This window comes from Crinia signifera, chromosome 7 (assembly GCF_055691185.1).
Source record: "Crinia signifera chromosome 7, ASM5569118v1, whole genome shotgun sequence".
Classification (NCBI taxonomy): domain Eukaryota; kingdom Metazoa; phylum Chordata; class Amphibia; order Anura; family Myobatrachidae; genus Crinia; species Crinia signifera.
In genome coordinates, this window is record NC_139223.1 from 181,323,105 (window position 1) to 181,339,911 (window position 16,807).

The 16,807-nt window shown below is 46.5% G+C and overlaps 1 protein-coding gene across 9 annotated transcripts in view; it reads right to left on the minus strand.

The window, feature by feature from the left end:
- Nucleotides 1–1,371: 1,371 nt before the first annotated feature.
- AGAP1 (ArfGAP with GTPase domain, ankyrin repeat and PH domain 1) overlaps nt 1,372–16,807 on the minus strand; it is a 346,471-nt gene continuing 331,035 nt past the window's right edge. For all 9 annotated transcript variants that reach the window (XM_083154566.1, XM_083154565.1, XM_083154567.1 and 6 more), the window contains 2 exons: nt 3,426–3,681; nt 1,372–2,932 (listed from right to left, as the gene is read on the minus strand). In XM_083154566.1, the coding sequence (XP_083010692.1) occupies nt 2,714–2,932; nt 3,426–3,681 (475 nt within the window). In that variant the 3' untranslated portion in view covers nt 1,372–2,713. The remainder of the gene's footprint in view (nt 2,933–3,425; nt 3,682–16,807) is intronic.

The window sequence follows — 16,807 nt, forward strand, 5'->3', positions numbered from 1 at the left end:
GTCGTCTGCACATAACTCAGTCTATTATGGAGATTTGGGAATTATGAAAGTAAATTGGGTGGGTCATTCTCCGTTCACATAGGAGGCTCATTAGACAGATAACAAATCTTCTGCATTGGTTGGCCAGGACCCTCATTCTGCTATCTCACTTTCTGTGTTTGTGGCTCTCTGCTTACTGCGCCCCCATTGTCCTCACCACATGGTAACTCTGCCCCTGACACAGGCAGCCAATGCCCTAACATAAATCACACTAGTGCCAAGGTCATGCCCCCTAACAGGATTGGTGCAGATACCCCTCTGATCATCCAGATCCAAATAGCTCCTTCCGAAACTAGACACAACCCAGACATGCAAGAACACTGTGGCACATAACCTGGTCAACGGAGTGCTATATATATCATACTGGCCAAGCGGGTTACCAGCTATCGGGTTTTGTGGACTTGCAAAGAAGTATACTACCAATTTCGTGTAAAAATTAGGGTTGGAAATAAATGCTGCATCACCCCCTACTAAAAAGGTTTCACTATTATTAAGGTGTGTGTGTGTGTGTGGGCTACTTTGCAGAAGCCTGCAAAGTATAGGCCGGGGTGAGGACACATTCCCAAGATACAATAAGATACCCATAGGGACGCAGCACTCCAGAACAGATACATGCAGTAGCAATCGGCAGACTAGTCCATAAACATCATCAGATCTGGCTTTAGGGAACATGAGCTGAATTGGGAAATGATACACTGTCGTAAAGAAAAGGATACCTTTCTACTAAGTTCAGTAGGATTGTTAAGAAATGCTATGGGTGATTGTGTTGGCTGAGTGTCTTTACTTCTTCCTTTCCTTTATGCAGTGATAATGCATCTGACAGAACGGACACCATTACTTCCTATTAAAACACATGTGCCTGAAATGTCTGCTGGGAAGTTAAGTTGTGAATAAAGTTGAATCCAATGTTCCCTTCTTTATTTGCAACCCATGTTTGGGCCCCGTTGCAGAACAGCCAAAGCTGTCCCGTAGGTCATGTCCTGAGCAGGTGATGTCACAGGGCATCTAGCTGCCTCTTCTGCTCCTCTACTTCCAGGTACAATGACCTCACACACACTTGTCTGGGGGTCAACAGTTGTCGGAGAGATACTTGGTCATGTCGGAAATAAATAGGCGATTGGGAGAAAATGACACATGGTTAAGCTGGGAACCAAATCTGCACGGACAGCTAATGTTACCTCCCAAAACTTGTGTGATACATAAAACCTTGTCCTGGGATTGTGCAGGATTTATCCCTATATATTGTGCTGTGCTTACTGCGGCCATGTACTTTAATTAATATAATCACTAAATGAAACATATTAGACACTTGGAAGACACATTGGCGGAAAGGTAGGTACAATAAATATTTTATACAGTCTATTCCGTGACTTATGCACATTTACCTGAATAGAAGAGGGAGAAGAATGTGACGGGGCCTACCAGAAATGGGCTCTCCCTGTACTGGTAACCTACACAGAGGGGGACAGTCCTCTTTATACTACCCACAATCCCTTCTCACTGTACACATAACAGCACTCCGCTCTGATCTAAACGGCCTACACGGCGCTGTACGTACTCCTCTCTCTACAGTATGTGTTCCGTGCTGAGCACTCTCCGTAAAAATATGTTTCATTTCCCTCAGTCCAAAAACTACTCCTAATTAGTGACTCTTATGTAAGCCTTCAAGGAAAAAAATAAATGCACTCAACCATGTAACCACTCCAATTATGAGGATATTTTCTCTCTCTCCCTTTTTTTTTCCTTTTGCAAATCAGCGAGACGATGTGACCCAGATGTACTGAAACTATAGTAAATGGGAGCAACGCGTGTGCTTTACGGGACCCGTGCCCATCCGCTGGGGCACCTCAGGCAGCTGGCGTGTTGTCCGTAAAATAAATAATATCCGTAAATATATATATAAAAAAAAAAATTACCTCACAACGCCTAATATATCTAAAGGTGACGATTAAACAAGACGCTCCAAACTGACCCTGCAAACGGTTTTTTTTTCCCCTCCGGATAATTTTTTTTTTTGTTCCCACATTTTTTTTTTTTTAGTTTGGGGGGGTTGTGTCCATTTAGAGGAAGAGACATTTTAAAGCGCAGCGAGATTATGACAAGGAGTCTGAAGATGAGGCCCAGAATGTCTCTCCTAATATGATTCTTGTAAGAATATTGCAATCACATCCCTGCAATCAGTAGAGCGTGGAGAGAGCTTCCTCCTCAGCTAATATGCTCACTTCTACATGATGAGTAATCATGTCCTATTAAACAGCGGTACAGGCTGAGGGAACTCAACTATACAAGTGTAATGAAGCCAGCATTCTCTGAGGACAGATTAGCTCCAAGTGATTTGACACATAGCATCATTGGAGCCTCAAACCTGACAAACTCAGTGCCTGCGTGTGATTTATGTGGAGCAGTGCTTGTCAGACGAGAGCAGAACCTAAGTGTTCTGCTGGGGTAGAGGTGAAATGTGCACATAACTGACAGCTTTCTGCCTCCTTTCCTCCTTTGTCGTTCTTCCTGCCTCCTAAATGCGAGCAGAGGCTCAGTCCCTTCTCCCCTCGTCCTGTACTTGGTGCCTTTGCCGCCCCCCACCCTCCCCTCCGGTGTCATTCCTGACTCCTCCCCCTTGCGGTGTGAGGGGTGAGAGGTTCTCGAGTCTCCTTTCCACAATATTCTTTTTGTGTTAGATTAAGGTGGGCATCAGGCCTCCTCCGCCCCCGGTGTTGCTGTTGTTGTTGCGATTGTTTTTTCGGGAGAGGTTCGGTGTGGCCATGAGCACAAACTGTTCATCTGGGCAACCGTATTGCATCAGCAGATCCCGCACCTCGGAGGTCACCGCTTGCTTGGCGTACGCAAGTGCCGTGTTCCCATGGAAGTCCCGCGCCATCACATCAACACCGTACTAAGGAGAGACAACAGAGACCTAGTGTAAACTAAAGAACCGAAACAAGGCACCTCCAGCTGTTGTGAAACTACACATCCCAGCATGCCTTGCAAAAGTTTTAGTATTGCCTAATAGAAGAGCTGTGGCAAGGCATGATGGGACTTGAAGTTCACACGCCACAAACTTTCTCTACCATAAAAGTAAAACGCTCAAAATTGTTTCAAATGTTACATAGAATTCCATTTTTTTTTTTAAATAAAAACTTTATTGATTTGCGCAGTTATCAAAACAGTTGCCTGTAGTTTATTTTTACACCATACACAACTATAGCTGAGGTAGTTGGCTTATAATATGTGGTTTCAGCTACACAAGTAGATCTGTGAAACATGGCAATGCCCAATTGTCACCAGACTAGCCAGCAATCTGTACGGCATGAGTGCTGGGCATGTTGGCTCTTGCTCTCATACACCCCCACACACTCACTAGAAGGAGATGTTCTCCCATTACTCACCCATATAAGCAGCTGCACAAGTACCACGTTTCCCTTGCGACATGCCAGATGCAACGAGGTGCGCCTGTCCCCCTCGCCGCAGGTCTCATTCACTTCTTCTCGAGAGCCGTGTGCGAGGAGGAGGATTACTGTCCGCAGGTCCTCCTCCGCCGTCGCCCTCAGTAGTTGCTGCCCTAAGGGCTGGTCCCGGCAGGTCTGCGGTGCCAGGAACAGTTTCTGTTCATACTTTCCACGGATCCAGCGTTCCTTTTCCTCTCTGTAAGAAGCGTGAAAAAAATGGAAATGTCACGGAACGCATTTATTTACAGCCCACAATGGGACACACATCTGAATACGAAACTTCATAGGAGTCGTCAATTATTACATTCATTTAGAAACAATTACATGTTAAAGTTTCCTAGAAGTAAAATACAGGAATCCCCATGGCTCATTGCCGCAAATGATGAATTCATACACACTTCCCCCCACAATTTTGTCCACTAGGGGGCAGCGGCACTGAGAATGCAGTCTATAATGCAGGGTATAGTGGTTAGCATTCCTGCCTCCAACTCTAATGCCACAAGACCAATGCATTATGTGTGTAGAGTTTATATGTTCTCCCATGTTTGCATCGGTATCACCCCACATTCTACAAACATACTGGGAACTTATTAGTCTTCTGACAACAAAAACTAACCCTAGCGTGTATGCGTGTCCATCTGACAGGGAATATAGATTGTAAGCTCTGCTGGTGAAGGGAACGGCGTGAATGGACTGGCCTGGTCCCTGTAAAGTGCTGCAAAATATGGTGCCGTACACGGCCGACGCATGAAAAAGGTTGACATGGTCAAAAGGTTGCAACAAGCGATAGGTCTACATAAAAAAAGGTTGACATTCGGTTTTCATGGTGTTTGTGCCGATAGTTAAGTATGTAAAACCGAATTTTGAGAAAAAAAAAATGAAAAAATAATGTCGCTCCTTTTCATGTCGACCTATTGCCTGTGTCGAGCCTTTGACCATGTCAACCTTTTTGACCGCCGACCAATAGTGTGCCTGCATCTCCCAGAATGCTCAGCGCTCGGGCACGACAGCCTGCCTTCCCCAGTATTGAATAGACTCAATTCTGTTGTAAGTGGCCAGTGGTCTAATCCCTCTCTCTGTTATTAGGGGACCCCTGATGAGGAGGGAAGGGCTCCGTGTCAGGGCCCCTGGCTGTGTTTACACTCTTGGAGGTAATCTAGTGTCGGGTTAATTTTAAGCCGTTTCTAATCCCTCTGTGTAAACAGCTTCCTCAGAGAGTAAATCTGGATTAGCTTTACATGGTTTCCTGTACATGCAGGGCGCCCCTGTAACGACCCCACATCTTCCCTGGCAGGGATCACAATGAGCTGTTAGCACATCACAAGGGAGCTGGGGATATATTACAGGGGGCCTTCCAAAAGCCACCATCAAAGCCTCACACATGTGTTTTGTTGTTCATACTTCTACCTGAGTTAGGTGAATGGGTCTCCGCCTCATCGCCTGTGATTGGCCCAGGTAGGCTGAGCATTTGCATACAGCAAAGCAGACCTTACCTGATTAGGAACCTACAAGTCTATACAAAGATATGACGCATCCCCAGGGTAGAACCACCTTACGGTTGTCCCCGATAGTAGCCTTTATTGTGCCTCTCTCTCATTGTACACTTCTGCATCCATGAAGGAGAGGGGGGTTATAATGAGACCACTATCTCGGCCAATAGACTGCGCAGGGCAGTAAAATATGAGGACTCCATTAAAACAATTATAGGGCAGATTTAACGAGTGATATTTCTCGGCTGGCACTCATTCCGAATGTTAAATGGCGCTTCACCCAATCAGCTCCTGTCATTTTCTAAACACATAAATGATAGGAGCTGATTGGCTGAAGAACCATTTATCATTCGTAACAAGTGGTAACAGGAATATCTCTTATTGTTAAAACTGACCTGATTACTTTTTTACTAAAAAAATAAAAGAACAAAAAATTAGCAACCAGCTAGCATAATATAGATGTACAACATACACACGAAAACGACAGTAGTATGTGATTGGTTGTATGAGCAATAATCTTCACTTGTCTGGGCAGTACTGATGGTGCTGGACCTCATAGCACTGAGGTCATATGTTCGATTCCCACCATGGCCCTAACTGTGCAGGGTTAATTTTTTGGGAGCCAATTAACCTACCAGTATATTTTTGGATTGTGGGAGAAAAACCAGAGTACCCGGAGGAAACCCACGCAAGTACAGGGAGAATATACAAACTGCACAGTTAGGGCCATGGTGGGAATAGAACCCATGACCTCAGTGCTGTGAAGCAGTAATGCTAACCATTACACCATCCGTACTGCCCCGTATATATAACACATGGTGGGAATAGAACCCATGACCTCTGCGCTGTGAGGTAGTAATGTAACCATTACACCATCCGTACTGCCCCGTATATATAACACATAGTGGGAATAGAACCCATGACCTCAGTGCTGTGAGGCAGTAATGCTAACCATTACACCGTCCGTACTGCCCCGTATATATAACACATGGTGGGGATAGAACCCATGACCTCTGCGCTGTGAGGCAGTAATGTAACCATTACACCGTCCGTACTGCCCCGTATATATAACACATGGTGGGGACCCATGACCTCAGTGCTGTGAGGCAGTAATGCTATAACATTACACCATCCGTACTGCCCCGTATATATAACACATGGTGGGTATTGAACCCATGACCTCTGCGCTGTGAGGTAGTAATGTAACCATTACACCATCCGTACTGCCCCCATGTGTTTTATCTCCAATTTGGGCACCAGATGGGACAACCTGCCAACCGCTAATGTGACAATCGGCCAACCTACGTTGCCTGAAAGTGGCAGCTTGCAGCGGGCGATACTTGTTGGAACACACTGGATACTTATTTATGCAGCAAATGAGCTCTATACATTTATGAAGGAATCCGTTCCTTTATTACCAGTTTGTTCAACAAGATTTTATTATATAATTACAAGAATCCCAAATGTAGGGAAATAAAGCTTGTCAGGGTTAATGCTGCCTCTGTAGGTAAGCACATCACCTGCGGCTAGGAAGGGGGTGGGGGTCCTAGCTGCAAGGAATGTGGTCCCAGTGCCATCCTGCCTACAGAACACAGGAACCGGGGAAAGAGGAGTCGGAGACAATGTAAGGGGGGAATCTCTCTCTGCAGGGGGAGACACAGGAAGTGCTTTAGCAGATGGCTGGCTGGGGGCCGCATGCTTTCTGCACTGGGCTGGGTTGCTAAGGATGGAGGAAGCAGCAGAGAAGGGATAGCAATGGTGAGAGTCTACATGCTACAGTAAGCAGCAGGAAAGTACATGATCATATATAAATATATACATATATATATATATATTTTTTTTCCCCAACATTTCAGTTTATTATCTAAACTTTCATCAGGGATAAAAGGTTTTCAAAATAAAGTGAAATGTTTGAAACTAACTGCTTTTCTTTCTAAAATGAAGTCCTGGGAAAACATCTCCTTTCCTCTATGTGTTTTATTATATGTGTGTGTGTGTGTGTGTGTGTGTGTGTGTGTGTGTGTGTGTATATATATATATATATATATATATATATATATATGTGTATATATATTTCTGCATAAGTAACTTGTAAGCCTGCTAGAAGCAAAAGCTTTGAAAGCTAGTCTGCTACCTTCTGTTTGTGCATGTGTGAGAAAGAGATGTAGTTTCACTCTCTGCCAGAAGATGGCAGTGTTTCGGAGTCTCACGGACACTATACAGATGATTGTTGCAAAGTTCAGCACTGAAGCACATAAAGCCACAAGCGACGTCCATATCAGCAGTCCAGTAATATATAAAGGCGGGACTCCCTCGGAGTTACATGGGTCCGTGTTACTATGTTGCTGCGGGGGCCAGCTTCACATGGATGATGACATGTAACAATCATGTAAGGCATTGTGTAAGTTAGGTGTGTTTGGAAGTCAGAACGGCGCTCCGATGAGGACCAAGAAGAACAGGCTATCAGACAAATGGCACTGATACATCACCCGGATCCAGTCAGATGTACAGAAAGCAATGGAGTACTGAAAAGCGGATGCAGGATTATAGGCCGATAAATCATCTGTCACCACGCTTATGGCAAAGGGACGACTTGGATTAGGATGGTCATTTCTTTAGACAAGCAGGTCAACACTAATGGCCCATTAATGGTAGGAAGGGCCATCCTCACCCCCAGGGCTATTTTTGTGCAGGATCCAGCAGGAACTGAGGCCCTTATTCTAGTTCACTCTTTCAGACAAAATATTTCTTAGATGGACAAAACCATGTGCACTGCAGGTGAGGCAGGTGTTACCTGTGCAGAGATAATTAGATTTGGGTGGGGTTTTACACCTGCCTCACCTGCAGTGCACATGGTTTTGTCCATCTAAGAAATATTTTGTCTGAAAGAGTGAACTAGAATAAGGGCCTCAGTTCCTGCTGGAGCCTGTACAAAAATAGCCCTGGATGGAAGGTGGATCCGCACGGCACGGGCAGGGGCTGCTCAGTCATTACATCTAGTGTTCATTCTACCACCCTGCATCTTTCAAAAGCCCTGCAGTTCCTCTTCCCTGCCTGGGGTGTCACTCTCTGCTGTGGTGCATCTAGCACAGGTTTGGTCTGCATCACAGCTGAAATACAGACCACACTGTGCTTCGTTTTAAAAATGAAAAAAGTTGATTTGGTCCATAGCAAAAGTCAGATCCGTTCTATCATTTTCAAGACACTGCCGCACCAGCTGTTCTAATGCTCTGATAAGTAGTGAGGGCAGAACCCAAGGGCACGGCGCCGATACAGACATTGAGGATGAGATGTCAGAGTGAGTGGGGGAAGTTAAGGCACGCAGACTCTCTCTCTCTCTATATATATATATACATACACACACACGTAAGTGCGTATAGATTTATCTCACTACAAATGCTCACACATACACATGTGGAAAGCTTGCGGATATATGACACAGTTACAGATGGGATGTGCATGATCAGGAGCAGCTGTAATAAGTAGAGTGATTTGTTATATGTATAAGAGTAGTCCAGCGTCTGTGCTGTATCGATGCGCGGCTGCTGCCCTGCAGCACTCCGCAGCTCACCACTTACAGAGCACACGGGGAGGCTGCTGTGGATTTATGTACTATCAGCGCTCTGCACATAAATATCCCAGAGGTGCCTGATCAATAGAATCAGTGTTTTGCCAACCTGCGGAATGTTTTATGGAGCTGAGAGAACAGCAGAGGCATTGATGATAAAATAAAGGCAATCTATTAGCCTTATTATGTGATGGTCGGGGTCCTCTGACACAGATCAGAGACTGGCGCCCGGCACACTACAGGGCCACGCGCGACACAGGCGGAGGCCGCGACTGTACAGTGTCAGCCGTAAAGCGGCGTATATCACTGTCAGCAAGGCAGCCGTTACCCTGAGCCACAGCTGCAGCAATCCAATAGGGATAACAAATGGAAACACAGATGAGAGATTAGAATATGGATGCAGAATTAGGACATATATATATATATATATATATATATGTACTTTTTTTTTTAAATAAATAAAAATAAATGTATTATTGGCCTTTATATTGCTTTTGCTGCTGTGATGGTTTTTAGTCAAAGTAAAATCACAACGTACTCGAGCTGTACTAAAACTGTACAGCAAAATAATAACAGGTTTGGCCAAACTCTTGCTGTTGAAGTATATTACCAGGGGAGGCTCCAAAGGCAGGGCCTCACCCACTGCCACCAACTGCCATTCCAAACTGACTCACTAGCAGTGGGTGTGGCTCCCCTATTTGAATTTCGAACTGTTGTGAGGTACAACCCCTCCCCTGGAACCGCCGCGGTTAAAGTCCCAGCACACGCAGTCCCCCGGCGCAGGTAGCCAGCACCTAATGTACCATTAATCCATCTACTGCACGACTTGCTGAAGACTGCAAGCGCATACAGATACTGTATTCAGGGCAAGAGAGGAAGGGGTGTGTGTGTATTGAAGAACATGGGTGCAGGGTGTGCGGTGTGGTATAATCATCTGCGATATGCTGAACTGTAAATGTGCCTTGAGTATCGAGACTAAGAAACATGGCTTTATATATATATACGTGATATACGTGTATGTGTATGTATATATATATATATATATATATATATATATATATATATATATATATATAGAAGAGCTGGGCAAGCTCACATAATATAATTTAGATTAAACGCCTTTATTTCTCTCGGCTGGCTGATCCATTTGCCTACTACTTTGCAAAGACTTATTTGCACTCTTACCTATCTGGGGAAATGGGGGGTGTTTTTTCCCGACTTTTATTCTTCTATCCCAGCCCCCCCCCCCTCGATCGTCCCCAGCAGTGTGGGAGGCTGCGAGGAATCTCTGCGGCATTACGGAGAGCGGCAGAGAGAGAGAGAGAGGGAGAAGGAGAGCGCAGGAAATTGGGCAGCTCGTTAGCAAAGCGTAGAACCAATCAGGACAAAATTATGCAGTCATGTAAGAAATAATATCTATTAGGCTAATTTAATCAGCGCATACTTTACAGATGGATTAGAATGCAGAATCCAATTATATCAGACATTGCGGCTACACTGGACTTGCAGCCCCTTCTTACGGGAGAAGGGGACAAAGGTGGGGGGGGGGGGGGGGGGTTTGAGGCACAGGCTGGGGTCTATAACACATGGTCAGAGGACAGCCACCGCATGGCATTTACATTAACCCCTTCATGACCTAATTCCTCAATAAGTGTACTAAACCCTAAACCAGAGACAAGGAAGGGGCTACAACCTCAATAACAGACAATCTTTTTTTAGGGCAATACAGAAATGGTTTTTAGATTTGGTATTTATTTTATTATGTGAGTTTTTCACAGTTTTCTTCTTCTTTCTTTGGACTGTTTCATGCTCTATGATCCACGTGGACTAGTATAGTGGGAACGGTAAAGTTTGCCGAGCGCAGCAAGCCATGCGCTACATGAATCGGGGGCCCATATTTCCAGATGCGGACATTGACAACAAAAACGTGAAAACCGCATGTCAACTTTTTTCCATGTCAGTCTATTGTGCTGACCTTGTGCCGATCAATTTGTCAAATGTCCACCCAGACACGGTCTATACCAAGCTGCTGTTCTTCACAACAGCTTGGTATAAAATGCCCAGGATACCATCTGTGAATTGCGGTAGGAGCGATTATCAGGGAGAAGGGAGGAAGAATCAGGATACAAAGCCCACTCTCTCACTACGGGATCATCTATGGAATGTACACTGCGTGCAGTACACAGAGCCGCCACCTGGGGGCTCCTTCTTCACTCGCTGAAAAATTCAGCAGCAGATTTAATCGGTCACTTTCCAGACAGAGAAATAAATGGGCCGCACAAAGTTCACATTTGATTTTCGACTTGTTTTTTTCTTGCCACCGCATTTATTTTGGTCTATACAAAGATTATTAAATTGAGTCATCGCCGTTTATAGCCGAAGCCGCTCTGTATTACTTCGACATCCTTTGCGTAGCAGCAGTTTATTTGCAGTGACTGATGGGGGCCACTGCTGTGGTTTTCGGGAAGCACATTCTCTAACATTTCCGAACTAAGGGGCCCGTTCAACATTCGTTGTGAATGATAAAACTCGTTTTGATAAGTGGCACTCCAGCCAATCAGCTCCCAAATGCCACGTGTTAGAAAAATGACAGTTAGGAGCTGACTGGCTCGAGCACTATTTGTCACGAAAGAGTTTTAACGTCCATAAAAAAAAATGTATTACATGGGCCCTTAATATTCAACGCACAGGACCTGATTCGGAGTCAGGTGCTGTACCGAAAGTGAACGCATCCTGGTAAAATAGGCACACTGCACCGAGACGTGCCACCAGCAACCTCATAGACCCAAATGTGGGCACATTTCCTGTGCACCCCATAAAGGTGAGCAGCCGCAGGTAGCTGCTGAGCTGCTGTTATTCTCACATTAACTGGATTCTGGCATGGTGTATTCTGTATAGAGGGATGGGGGGGGGGGGGGGGTGGCGTTGCAGCAGTCCCCTTTTCATCATTGGTTAGTCCCATTACAGAAGTTCAATACGGCAAGCTGCATACACCCAGTCCCTTCCACGGCTCTCCCGCCTATCCCATGAAATGTAGCTTGTAATGGAGCCCAGAGGAGTAATATGCTATGTCGCTCTGTGTGTGCGGACAGAGCACCATCCAACAGAAATCAGTCTGACCCTTCCCGGGCAGGGATGTGGCTGACGGAGGACGCTGTGTAATCGTCTTCCAAATGCAGCTGCAGACCTCTGCGTGTGATCAGCCCGGGCGCTGAACAGCCAGATGTCCAATTCAGGCAGCCATATGTGTCACCAAATTGGAAAGCGATCCTGTCACTTGAGCCGGACAGCAGGAGAGGATTGTGTTTGGCTGTCTTTAGCCTTGTTCCCCTATAAGTGACAATTCCGCCACGCATCCACACTAGCACTGAAACACAGATGTGTCCTAAGCCAATGGTATAGGAAACAGTCTAAACACAAAGGGGGGGATTTATCAAAGCTTGGAGAGAGATAAAGTGGACAGAGATACAGTGCCAACCAGTCAGCCTACCAGCTGTCATGTTACAGGCTGTGCTTGAAAAATGAAAGTAGCTGATTGGTTGGTACTACAGGTTGAGTATCCCGTATCCAAAATGCTCGGGACCAGGAGAATTTTGGATAACGGATTATTCCGTATTTCGGAATATTTTAATATTTCAATGATGTATTTTGAAGTATCTTGCATGTATGCTGTATAAACACATAAAATACACACAAATATATTTTATTTGTTCAAAAAACAAGGTTTCAAAACATGAAACAAAATTTGTGTACTATCTCAGATATTGAATTTGAATGCCAAGCAATCATTTTCTTGCACATATATAGTGCCAGTTACATATCATGTCACCAGTAGTGCTGTTACAAATGTCCCCAATGAGTTTTTAGCAAAAAAAATATTTTTTTTTTCACTTTCTGGAATGTATGGTTTTCGGAATAATTCGGATAACGGATACGGGATACTCAACCTGTATTATCTTTTTCTCCAAGGCTTGATACATCTCCCCGTACTCTAGGTGAGTGTAGATTTGCTGGTGGGTATTGCATTGTGCCAGGAATAAGTGTGTCGGGTGTAATAATCGGATAGCAGTGAAAACATTGCATTATTGTGCAAGAGGTGAGGAGTTAAGTGCCCCAGAGTACTGTACGTTACAAGTCTTCTCGCACGTAGGGGCTTTCTCATTACGGACACTGTGCTGGAATTAATCAAGGTGAAAATTGCAATCAATCTCCCACTGAGAGGAATGGCTGGCATACTGTGCCACGTGATATAGAGTCTAGTAAAACAAAATAGGTAGTGGAGAGCCTAGGTGGGCATGCTAAGCCTACTTACAAGTGTTCCTGAGGGCACAGGCAAGAAATAAAGGATTTCTCATTTCCTCAGCTGCTGGTGCCCTATAAAGTACTCCACAGTCCAAAGGCCTGCTGTGTCTGCCGCCATCTAATATACAGAGGCCGTGTCTGCCGCCATCTAATATACAGAGGCCGTGCCTGCCGCCATCTAATATACGGAGGCCGTGCCTGCCGCCATCTGATATACGGAGGCCGTGTCTGCCGCCATCTGATATACGGAGGCCGTGTCTGCCGCCATCTGATATACGGAGGCCGTGCCTGCCGCCATCTGATATACGGAGGCCGTGCCTGCCGCCATCTGATATACGGAGGCCGTGCCTGCCGCCATCTGATATACGGAGGCCGTGCCTGCCGCCATCTGATATATGCAGGCCGTGCCTGCCGCCATCTAATATACGGAGGCCGTGTCTGCCGCCATCTAATATACGGAGGCCGTGTCTGCCGCCATCTACTATACGGAGGCCGTGCCTGCCGCCATCTGATATACGGAGGCCGTGCCTGCCGCCATCTACTATACGGAGCCCGTGTCTGCCGCCATCTAATATACGGAGGCCGTGTCTGCCGCCATCTAATATACGGAGGCCGTGTCTGCCGCCATCTAATATACGGAGGCCGTGTCTGCCGCCATCTAATATACGGAGGCCGTGTCTGCCGCCATCTAATATACGGAGGCCTTGTCTGCCGACATCTAATATACGGAGACCGTGTCTGCCGCCATCTGATATACGGAGGCCGTGTCTGCCGCCATCTAATATACGGAGGCCTTGTCTGCCGACATCTAATATACGGAGGCCGTGTCTGCCGCCATCTAATATACGGAGGCCGTGTCTGCCGCCATCTAATATACGGAGGCCGTGTCTGCCGCCATCTAATATACGGAGGCCGTGTCTGCCGCCATCTAATATACGGAGACCGTGTCTGCCGCCATCTACTTTACGGAGCCCGTGTATGCTGCAATCTACTATACAAAGGCCGTGTCTGACGTCATCTTAAATACCGAGGCTGTGTCTGCACAAATCTTAAATACCAAGTTCCTGTCTGCCGACATCTAATGTACAGAGGCTACGTCTTCTGCCATCAAATATACTGAGACCGTGTCTGCAGCCATCAAATATACAGAGGCCGTGTCTGCAGCCATCTAATATACCGAGGCCGTGTCTGCCGCCATCTAATATACAGAGACCGTGTCTTCCACCATCTAATATACTGAGGCCGTGTCTGCAGCCATCAAATACACAGAGACCATGTCTGCAGCCATCAAATATATAGAGGCCGTGTCTGCAGCCATCTAATATACTGAGGCCGTGTCTGCCGTCATCTTATATACTGAGGCCGTGTCTGCAGCCATCTAATATACTGAGGCCGTGTCTGCAGCCATCTAATATACCGAGGCCGTGTCTGCAGCCATCTAATATACCGAGGCCGTGTCTGCCGTCATCTTATATACAGAGGCCGTGTCTGCCGTCATCTTATATACAGAGGCCGTGTCTGCCGTCATCTTATATACAGAGGCCGTGTCTGCAGCCATCTAATATACAGAGGCCATGTCTGCCGTCATCTTATATACAGAGGCCGTGTCTGCCGTCATCTTAAATACAGAGGCCGTGTCTGACGTCATCTTATATACAGAGGCCGTGCATGCCGCCATCTTATATACGGAGGCTGCGCCTGCCGCTATTTTATATACAGAGGCCGTGCATGCCGCCATCTTATATACAGAGGCTGCGCCTGCCGCTATTTTATATACAGAGGCCGTGTCTGCCGCCATCTAATGAGCGGAGGCCCCAATTTACGCCCCAAAATTGCTTATTCTGCGTTGCGTATTACAATTGAGGTATCAGGCTGCACTAAGTGTGGATTATGGTTGGATGTACTTACTCGCAGGGGAAAGTCAGCTGACCCCTAACAAAAGCCAGCCTTTTCTATATACTCGGTTCGAGGATTTACCCTCTACCCCCTCGCCTGGCGTATCGGTGCCACCAAAGGGTTAACACCCCTTCCCGAGTCTGTGCGTCCCCCTCCCCGCACCCGTAGCATCTGCTGCCCCTAGACAATCCCAGCTGTCCCAACTTTATTGGCAGCAAAATGTCTGATCCGCGCTACAAGCACACGGGCAACAATCACATGAAATCACGCCAACATGCATGACAAACGGGCACAGGCAGCGCTTCCTAGTTTCAGCACGGCAACGGGGGCACGCTGTTCCGGCACAGCCCGTCTGACTCTAATACACCTTGAGTTGCAATTAGTGGCCCTGTCATTTTCGGCCGCTGCTGCCAATTAATTAAGCCTGTCAAACGGAAAAACAGCGGCACTCACAAGATAATTAATATCGGGAGAGACGCGGCAGCTCGGAGCTGCGAGAACGTACCCTGGAGAAGAGGAGAGAGAGGAGGAAAGACAAATAGAATCTGGAGGAGAAAACGGCAGCGAGACAGACACTTGGAAAGAGAGACAGAGACAGTTCACGGAGAGACAACTCCACGCAAGCCGAAACGGGGAAACAAAGTCAAAGAAGGGGGGACATGGAGAATAAATAATTGAAACCCCCCCCCCAATGTGTAGTGTTTTACGTGTAACTGCGGAAAGGGAATAAAAGCGACGAGACGGTCTCCGGCGTAGAGCGAAGTTGTGTGAGACTGTGCGAGCCAACACAATATGAGAGGAGTGATTGGGACCAGCAAACTGGCAGAGAAGAAAGTTAAACTGCCCTTGTTCTAATTGTTAAATTTGATGGTCCGTGGAGGGGGAAGGGGGAGAACGCTCTGATTAAAAGCTCCCCACGAGCCCGGCAGCTTCTCGCGGTCTGGGCAGCTGCAGTGCCAGAGCTGGGGAGCTTATTCATATCATTAAGCCCCAGAGAACTTAATTGAAAGAGGAGCCAGGCCTGGACCTTGACACGCAGGAGGTCAGAGTAATTGCTGCCGGACATATTTAACATTAAGATAATCAGCCTATTAATTACCCTTCGGATCATTAAATCAGCCAGTTGCAAAATGAAATTCCTGCCTCTATTACTCAGCTGAGAGACCACAGGGCCCTCCACTCACCATTTATCAGTTTGAGGCTGAGCCAGCGAGAGAGAGAGAGAGAGAGAGAGAGAGAGAGGGGGGAGAGGAGAGACAGTAAGTGCCGGGAGGAAAGAAGAGACAGGTGGGTGAGGAGGTGACGGGCAAGAACCTAGAGAGTCTATGTGGGGTACAAGACTCAATGGTGGGACTACATAGGTGATGTATGGCAGTTAGAAGGTAAGAAAAGCAACAGCCTATCCTCTCTACCCAGCATCGCAGGCAGGAGACGTCGAATCGCTGAGCGGTCAAGTGCACAGGGTTAAACGCAACACCCAGACAAGAGCTGGCCCTTGGACCAGAGAGTGGAGATCACAGCCAGCCATGAGGTCCTGATTACAGCAAGTTAACGAGGTGAGGTGACCCTGGCTGGCAGAGACAGGAGCCAGGGTAAGTAAATAGGGGAGGGCAGGCGTGGAGAGGACCGAGGGGGGGGGCTGCCTGCTCTCCACTTAGCAGGATAATAAAGGAAATCATCCTTGATTATCAGTGCTAATTTGGACACTGCCGGTAGCTTGTTATGCGAGCTCTGAGTAGCATTTAATTAATTCAATTGCTTGTTAATGGGGGAAGTGACATGTGGGTAGCAGATGGGTCTATGGGTCAGTGTAGCAGAGTATTGTCCTGTCACATACACCCTCCTGCTCTCCTCTCCAAAATCATGAGTTATATGAGCCTTGTGTCAGCATCGCTGGGCGAGGAGATGCCGCTGTCACTGCGTATTCTTACAATATGCCGACATAGCGAAACATTTATGTGACAGTATAAAAACAGCACAACTATACAAACATAGACCGTATACATGCAACAACATATCACTCAGAATGACAGGAACCGCAGAACCTAGGTTATTAAGTATAAACT